General features: G+C 41.8%; 1 protein-coding gene across 1 annotated transcript in view; it reads left to right on the top strand.

The window, feature by feature from the left end:
* The first annotated feature begins 1141 nt into the window (after nucleotides 1-1141).
* rybpb (RING1 and YY1 binding protein b) overlaps nucleotides 1142-9319 on the top strand; it is a 40533-nt gene continuing 32355 nt past the window's right edge. Inside the window, exons 1-2 of the mRNA XM_077530057.1 lie at nucleotides 1142-1336; nucleotides 1936-2058. Of these exons, the coding sequence (XP_077386183.1) occupies nucleotides 1311-1336; nucleotides 1936-2058 (149 nt within the window). The 5' untranslated portion in view covers nucleotides 1142-1310. The remainder of the gene's footprint in view (nucleotides 1337-1935; nucleotides 2059-9319) is intronic.

Below are 9319 nucleotides of genomic sequence, written 5' to 3'. Positions count from 1 at the left end.
GTTTTTAAAGTAATATAACTACACCGGACGTCCGTCTACCGTAAACATCATGAGCACCTCCTACAGAATAGCGAGGTCTCGCGAGGCGGGACATTCCAAGAATTGCGCCTCAGAAGCGAAACTCTCGTCACTGGAAACACCGACAATTCGAAATTGTACTTTATCGAAATAGTACAATATCGCTTTTATTTTTGCAAAAAAAGGTAATGGAAACGCACCTTGTGATGCCATCTTTAGTGGACAGCAAGTGGCAAAATGGCCGCCCCTGAGATGGAATAAAAGCAGGTCGATTTTGCTGCTTAATTCATATTACAAAAATGTAATATTAATTTGAATGTCGTGTTTGACTAGTGGGGGTGCATAGTGTAATGTGTGATGGTTTGGGCCAAGTACAGCCATGGACGGTGCTGCTGGATGGATAGCGAGGGAGCAAACATGGCTAAATGTCCACATGTAATTAATTTTATTAATAGACAAAAACAACATGTTTCTTGAATAAGCGTACAACTATGTACACGCCCACTGAGGTCCACGGCATAAAATACATTGAAGGCAAAACGAAAAGTTGTTGAATGGGCATAACAATACAGAAGTACCACCATACGGTGGATTATGATAGAACATAATGTAAGATGAAAGAGATTTTTTTTTCCCCTATGCTTCCACTTAACGTACAGCGGTTGAATCAGTACTTCTTACTTCTTCCAACATCTTCTTTACACAAGTATATGTACTTATGCTTTGTTTATAACCAGGATCCTCTTTTTTTTCATTCAGTGTGAGTTTTTATTATCATGACGTTATATACTTTTATACTTATAAAAAAATAAATAAATAAAATGTCACTTAGGTTGACGCACCTGCCATGTCCTTGTACTTTTAGCAATGACAAAATTTTTATTCGTATTCTTTACTTTGGCCAGCCAGTGTCCTGAAATGCAACTTTAATTTTCTTTTAAAATAACCTCAAAGACTTATTTTTCGCCGGTCACTTTGTTTTCAACTTTCATCCGATAACGCCACCTTCTACTTTTTGATATTTAGGGTGAGGACTGTCAAATATGCCAGTTGTAGTTATTAAAAGAGCTCTGAAATCTCCATCCAGACTTTTAAAGCTCCTCGCGCTGTGATTGGAGGAGAGCGAGCACGTGGTATAGTGCAGTCAGTCTCTGTGCCGTGCCTCGAGCCAGCGCTGAGTGGAGCCTGTCTGCCAGCAGCTTCAGCAGCGGCTCTATCTGGATCCTTGCACACTCACTGACAATTAAAGGAGGCCCATTTTTCTTCTTATTTCTCGCGGAATATTGTTCACCATGGGCGACAAAAAGAGCCCTACCAGGTAATGCGACCGCCTGCTGACCAATTTCCACTCGTTCGAGGCGCCACGGGCTCGACGTTTGGACGCGTTTCCTTCACTCGGGGATCGTTTCTCCTTTTTCAGTCGCTCTGCCACAGCTAGCTAGAACAGTGCAGTCACTATGGCGGCTTCTCGCGCCCTACAACCCAGTCACTTAACAAAGGGATTTTTTCACAGGATACGCCTGACATTCGCTGAAAGGCTCTTCCGTCTCGAGGCAGTGTGCTGGGCGGCCCAATGTCGAATTCGACATTGTTTAGTTTTGCACGACACGTTAAGCTTCGATGCCGAAAAATACGAGCGCTGCCTGCTAGGCTAACTGGCGATATACAATCGGACGGTGTTCGCAGTCGTCCGCTGGTGAGCAATTAGGAGATTAACCAACGAGGTCCACTTGGCGGGACTCGAAGCAAATATTTGGAACTAACCCACTCCCCTACCCCCCCAACTGCTTCGCGCTGTCTTTGAACGTAGCTCGATCTTCTCGCGTTCTTCCAAAATCGCCTTTTCTTGGTTAATTTAGGAAATGTGTCAATTGCACCGTCTAAACAACTCAACATAACGTGTGTCTTGTTTGTCAGGCCAAAAAGACAAGCTAAACAAGCTGACGACGGCTACTGGGACTGTAGCGTCTGCACCTTTCGGAACACAGCCGAGGCTTTTAAATGCAGCATCTGCGATGTGAGGAAGGGCACATCAACAAGGTATCGTAACTCTCTCTCTCTCTCTCGCTCTCTCTCTCTCTCTCTCTCTCGCTCTCTCTCTCTCTCTCTCTCTCGCTCTCTCTCTCTCTCTCTCTCTCTCTCTCTCTCTCTCTCTCTCTCGCTCTCTCTCGCTCTCTCTCGCTCTCTCTCGCTCTCTCTCGCTCTCCTCTCTCTCTCGCTCTCCTCTCTCGCTCTCCTCTCTCGCTCTCCTCTCTCGCTCTCCTCTCTCTCTCTCTCTCTCCTCTCTCTCGCTCTCTCTCGCTCTCTCTCGCTCTCCTCTCTCTCTCGCTCTCCTCTCTCGCTCTCCTCTCTCGCTCTCCTCTCTCGCTCTCCTCTCTCTCTCTCTCTCTCCTCTCTCTCTCTCTCTCTCTCTCTCTCTCTCTCTCTCTCTCCTCTCTCTCTCTCTCTCTCCTCTCTCTCTCTCCTCTCTCTCCTCTCTCTCCTCTCTCTCCTCTCTCGCTCTCTCTCTCCTCTCTCGCTCTCTCTCTCCTCTCTCGCTCTCTCTCTCCTCTCTCGCTCTCTCTCTCCTCTCTCGCTCTCTCCTCTCTCCTCTATCTCTCTCCCCTCTCTCTCGCTCCCCCCCCCCCCTCTCTCCCTCTTTCTCTCTCTCTCTCTCTCTCTCGCCCCTCTGGAAGGCTGGTGTCGGGTCGATATTTATCGGAATGCAACTTTGATCGACAGTGGGACTTTTTGATGATCACCTAAGCAAACGTCGAGCGCATCCGTTTGTTTTACAATGTATGCGTTTTAGGATTTGTTTGGTTTTTAAGTTTTTTTTTGTTTTTTTTGCAAGGTAAGGCATGATGCTCCTGCAGAATAGAGGTGGGGATGCATGCTTGATTGAAGGTGTACTGCTGCTTAAGTGCACATATGGAGAAACAGCAACGGAGTGGGAAAAAAAGGTGAAAAGTGTGTGCCTCTGTCTGCTTGTTGCTTGTTCCATAATAATTTGTAATTTCCGATTAGTTGTTTGTGTGATGTGCTTTTACAGTTTTTAATTAACAGGCATTGAAAAATTGGACATCACTTTGATTGTCTCTGTCGTTTGGTGCCCAGTGTAACGTGTTCTCCATTTCTTTAGCCACATAACTCCAACTCATTTATTCAAGCTAAGTTTATCACAAAGTGAGCACCCTTCTTTTAACTGATTCATATTGGTGAGTTCGTGCATGTTTGTGTCTCTTCAAGGAGAAATAAATGTGGTGACATTTCTCAGAAGAAACTGAGATGAAATCCCAGAGTCACTTCTCATGATGGGATTCCCTTCAGGTTCTTTATAAACACCCCCTCTTTCCTGGCAGAGAATGTTTTTGATGACCAATAAGTGTGCAGTACGACTTTGTTTACACATGTCATCAGTTGTGTGATGATACTGAAACATAGATGAGTCATTTGTGGTTTACTGACGAGTCCTTAAGATTCTAACCTTTCCACTTGTGGTTTTACAATGAGTGTTCGGCCACCACTCGTCAGGACGAGGAGAACATTCGTTCTGTTTTACTGAGAATCCGAAAGATATACTTCCAGCTTAATTGTCCGCCTCCCCTCCCCCCATGTCCTCTCCCCAGCAGCGTACATCCACAGCTGATGATGCATGCAGAGCATGCTCTGCAAAAGCAGGAAACAGATAAGCGTGTCATAGCCGTTCTGTCATAGTGCCTTGGCGAAAGCCCAGTTGTTTCTATTTGCCCAGTGACTTCACCGCAGTGCTTGTCATGTATATCTCTTTGATCTGAGAACAAAACCTTTGATTCATGCAGTTGTTAGGTTGTTGGGTGGCCTTTCATTTTAATGAGTACCAGTGCTTCCCACTGAATTCAATTATAGAGGAATGGTGGAGGCATTTTCCTGTGATGTTGTTGAAGTCGCATATCAACTGTATTTATTATGTTGCCGTTTTAAGGCCTAGGTACAACAATCCGATGTCGGCCAAATGTGACCGAGGCCTACCCTCTGTGGCTCTGTTGGCACGTCACGTAGAAAAATTACGTAAATACACAGCGCACCGACCCCGACTATTATGTACCTTCAACGCATGCGCGAGAAGTAATTCCTCTCCATACCATCGGCGGCTATAGTCATTATTTCTAAAGTCAACTGGAAACCTTTCAGGGGCGGGATATATATATGTAAACAATGAATACCAGTTACTTTTTCTCTGACGAGCTCCTCCCACGTGAATGAAACCCTCCGGCTTTTTGCACGGTATCGTGTATAAAAGTAAATCCTGCCTGCTATATCCAGTCACAAAATGAGTGGGGGAAAAAAAATGGTCCAGGCTTTCCATCAGTACTGTTTATCCACGTTCGTCACTTCATCTCCTTGGCCCGTGCGTTGTTTCGCTAGCTAACAGCCAATCACAGTGATCAAATGCCCCGACGCCCGGTGCCAATTGAACATGTCAAATTTGCTGGAACCCCCCCCCCCCCCCCGAAGACGTATTCCAACCCGATTCGACTTTAGAACAATAATTTATACACTGATCAGACGGCTCATGCTGTCGGCCCAACGCTGTCTGACTCAACGTCGGATTGGTGTATCTAGGCCAGGGGTGGCCAAGCTCGGTCCTTGAGAGTCCCTATCCAGCCTGTTTTCCATGTTTCTCTCCACTAACACGCCTGATTCATGATCAGGATCGTTATCAGGCTTCTGCAAAGCTTGCTGATTAGCTGATCATTAGATTTAGGTGCGCTGAAGGAGGGAGACATAGAAAACAGGCCTGGATAGGGGGGGTACTGAGGACCGAACTTGGCCACCCCTGATCTAGGCCTTTAAACTGTGACACTCTTTTGCTCTGTGAACATCGGTGGATGGGGATAACCTGTTTGCAAACATCTCAGAGTAGAATCATACCAGCTGTCCCTTGTACAATTATGTTGAGCCAAGTTATGATGTTTTTGTTGTTTGATCAGGCTGGAGCAACAATGATTTCAAAGAAAAACGTTGCAAGTAAATCTTGTTTTGTCGCAATTGCACTAAAGATGGCTTGCACAATTTGTTGATGAGATGTTTCTCCATGAATAGTGTCTTGCATCAACTTCATTTGCTGCATCAAATTGGCAACGCTTTGCTCCTGAAGGTGCTGGCGGTTTGTCTTGACCCTTGCGGATTAACTCCCACTGTTCTTGTGGTCTGGAATGGTGCTGAATGAATCTATTCAGGTTTTATTCCTTGGCTTCACTTCAGTGCAATTCTTAGGGGATGAAAGGGGGGGGCAAAGGGAGATTGGAGCTGCAATAGGTGATATGATGTGCATCGTTCCCTTGATAGATAAAAATGAAATTTAATATGCGTCTTAATAGGAGGACAAGATATTTGTGTACTTGCCAGTTGTCTGTAAACCAGGGCCGTCTACCAGAGTAAAGTCGGCACAACTGCGGAAAGTACTAATTAGCTTTCATTCCCTCAGCAGAAGATGCAACATACTCGACGTATTCCCCACTTAAGACTCCTAATGCTGTATGTGGATCTTCATTTTGCTCATTTTCTCCCAGCTTTTACTTGTATTGGGCTCTTATGACTGATGGCCTGTGTGCTCACTCACCATGAGCCACAATAGAAGTGTCATTTATTTGGTTGAAATATTCTTATCTAAAGCTTGCATATCTTCTTTATCTGATACTGTGTACTTAAATCTACAAATTATGTATTTAAAAAACAAAACATTGCATCCACATGCTTAGGAAGCTACCATATTAAGGGTTAGGGCAAAATCGGATGAATGTGACATGAATCAGCTCTCCCTGCCTGTGTTATTCATTAAGAAAATCAGACAGATTTGGTGTATATTCACCAATGGCAAACTATACATCGGACAAGTCCACCTTTCTAGCCAGCAGATGTCGTACACGCAACTCCGCTGACTCGCAATTGTTGTCTACCTTTCATTGCCACCAACTGTTGCCACTAACATCCACACACCGTCCCGACGAAATCATGTTTCATCACTAGTTTAATACACTAAACAATTGGTAATTAATTAGAACATGCTGTCATTGATTCTGGTCTGCGGCTGATGGCCATTACACAAAATATTGCAACCACTGACCTGCATGTTTATGATTTATTCAAATTAATGCGTATTTCATAATTCCAACATTAATCAGAGTATTGTGTTTTGACTAGTGCTGGCACATACAATGTACTGGTATTATTGAGGGGGGAAATCAGGTTTAGTTGAGTTCCCCTTTAAGGCACAGTGTGTTAAATTACTGTCTCCAGAGCTTGCACTCTACCGAGTATTCAGACAAATATCTGTTGGATTTTTAGTCACTCATCAGGATGAGTGAATTTTACAGTAAATCATCACTTATGAAACATGTAGCTGTTCTACAGAACTTTGTTTTTTCTGTGATATATGTAACCATGTTTCTAAATAGACAATATGAAATAAATATATGATTTAAATACTTGACATTTAGACACGTTAACACTAATTAATGGGTAACTGTTTGTCAGGATTGTGACACTTGACTAGAAAAGTAAATAGTGAAAGCTTCGTGTGGTCAGCAGACTGTCATTCAAAGCAATAAGATCCAGTATCACCTTATTATACACAGTACAGTTATACAGGCATAACTTTTTTTGTTTTGTTTACAGTTCTCTCACAGTTGAATGAATGTTAATGTTACTTTAAAATAACAACTGTATGACTTAAATGTTCTAATATTATTAGCTTGAGTTCTGTGGGGAAAAATAAAAGAATGAGTTGTGTGGACGTGAAGGCATTGGAGACATCGAGCATGATTCATTCTAATGGAACAGGTAGAAGCTCGCACCACATTTCCAAACTGGCTGTGGGTAGGGTAAGCCAGGTAACCGCAGGTCACAGTTTTAATTTGTGTTTTCTAGTGCTGAAGAATGTGTGTTAACAAGGGCAAACTCCAGCTGTGACATTAGCATCTTGGGACAGGCCCTCCCCCATCAGTGTGCAGTCTAACGAACCTGTTGACCCAGTCCTGCACAGTGATGTAACTTGATACCCAAGTAGGCTAAATCGAGCCTCTTACCTCTCTGACTCTTGAACGAGAAGGCCCTCTGCCTTATGCACCTGACCCCAATGCCAATCTACAAGCCCATTCATTTTGTTAGCATGACTTGTGAGGTGTTTGGCAGTCATTGAAATTTCTGCCATTTAAACTCCATTTGCGCCAAGTTGTGTTGTTTTACATCATCTTGCATTGTGGTGCTGCCTGGTATGGTCTTCTGGGAGCCCTGGGGCCCCTAGAGAAAACGTATAAGAGCCCTCTAAAGTTGACAAATGGTAGCCATCAATGATCTCTTAAGGTACCTCAGTCGCTAACTGCTGCAATGTTGTTATCTCTTTTCTCTTCAACCATTTAAAATTGCTTCCATTGAGTAAAATATGTCATCTTTTTGTGTAATATCTAAAAACATAGCTCCACCAAAATTTTACAATGAACACAGTGTGACTTGCTATTTATAATAAAAAAAAAAAAAAGAATTTAACAACTAGTGGAACTCATCCATTTTTAAACCATCAAATTATGGAGCTGGTTTTGACATGTTTTGTGCTTCAAAAGCTGTTGCCATATCAGTGATATCAGTCATATTGATATGCTTGCTTGACGGTAAATGACCAGCAGCTATAACATTTTGTTTGCATTTTTTTTTGTTTCAAAAACTTGCAAAACAACCCAGGCTGACCAGCTTGAGTTTTTGTTGTTCCTATAAATAAACTACTATTGCATGTTGTATAAAATGCAGCTACAAGTTTCAGTTGTAGTCAAAATAATGTATTATTAACAGGGGTGTGCATCAAAATTTTGGTTTGGTCCTCAAATGAGTACCAGAAGTTGATGTTTGGTGCTCATTTTTATGCTGTTTGCTACTCATTTTAAATCCTGCCCCACCAACCTAAAGACTGAGAGCCCATGTGGGGGAAAATACGGCCCATGGGCTACAGCTGGCCTGTCTATAAGCCTCTGCAGCCTTTATGAAGTCATACAAGTACAAAATCAATGCACTGCTTTTATTTTGATGTGTATGTGTATCTGCAGTGCAAACGAACAAACGCAGGTTCAGTGGCTTCAGTGTTGCCAACTTGGAGGTAATGGCGCTGTATTATTCAGTGACTTCTCACACCATTATAGGAACTTTTTTTTTTTTTTTTTTAAATGAATGACACCAACGCCAACTGGTCTTCGTGTTGAAAACCTTTTTTTTTTTTTTTTTTTTTTCCAGCATTTTGGAGGGAAGAGAGGAATTTGCCCTTGTAATGATTTAGGAGTCCTAAGAACAGCTAATTGTGTATGATTATTATTTTTTTTTGCTAATGTCACCACACTTTAAAAATATAGAAAAAAAAATCTGGACACTGTTAGCTATGTTTTTGTGTGAATGGTGATTAATAGTGAAAAATCACCCTGAAAGCATTTTTAACTTATTCACTGCCTTTGACAAGAATACTTGTCAATTATATATTTTTTCGAGCGGGGATAGAGTCTATTCTGTCATCTGGTAGATTCGGTTTATATATAATTATTGAACGTAATATCGCGTTGGTATTGAGAATTTTGAAATTAGTTAAAATGGCTGGCAGTGAATAAGTTTCTAATACAAATATTATGATTCAATGTTTACTTTGGTAAATGTGCATCTGAAACGGCCTCGTAAAAAAAATAAATAAAAAATTGTTGACTCTCAAGCTGGCTAGCAATAGTACTGTCGTTAGAAAGTGAGGCATTATGAGGATGTTAATAAGTGTGACATACCGTGACCGAACATTTTATTCCGCCAACACAGTAACATAGCAAATTGTTTCATGTGATGACGTATTTTGACGGACCGTCAAAGCCGCGGTCCAACGAGACCTAGATGACCGTGCCCTTGGTGTCGTCACCAGTGTTGCCACAGTTACCTTGAAAAAGTAACTTAGTTACTTTACTGATTACTTGGTTTTAAAAGTAACTAAATTGCGTTACTGATTACTTGATTTTAAAAGTAACTAAGTTAGATTAAAAGTTACTTTTTTAGTTACTTTCAGCAGCTGCCAATAACACCATCTCAACATAAAAATAATGAGTTCCAAATACTTTATTGAAAGTGCATTTTTAACATGAAAATAAAGTTTTTTTTTATGAAAAACAAAATAGGCAGTCTCTCTTGACTTCTTGTAACGTAAATACTTTTTATAAAACAAAAAATAAAAATCTATCCAGGTTGAAAATGAAAATCCCCTAAATTCCTCTATTGTTTGTTTGTTCCGCTATTCCAGTGTGTACACATGTATCAGTTTAAA

The sequence above is a fragment of the Festucalex cinctus genome, chromosome 8, assembly GCF_051991245.1.
Source record: "Festucalex cinctus isolate MCC-2025b chromosome 8, RoL_Fcin_1.0, whole genome shotgun sequence".
Lineage (NCBI taxonomy): Eukaryota > Metazoa > Chordata > Actinopteri > Syngnathiformes > Syngnathidae > Festucalex > Festucalex cinctus.
The sequence above is the reverse complement of the archived record's forward strand: the minus strand, read 5'-3'. Positions and strand labels throughout refer to the sequence as shown.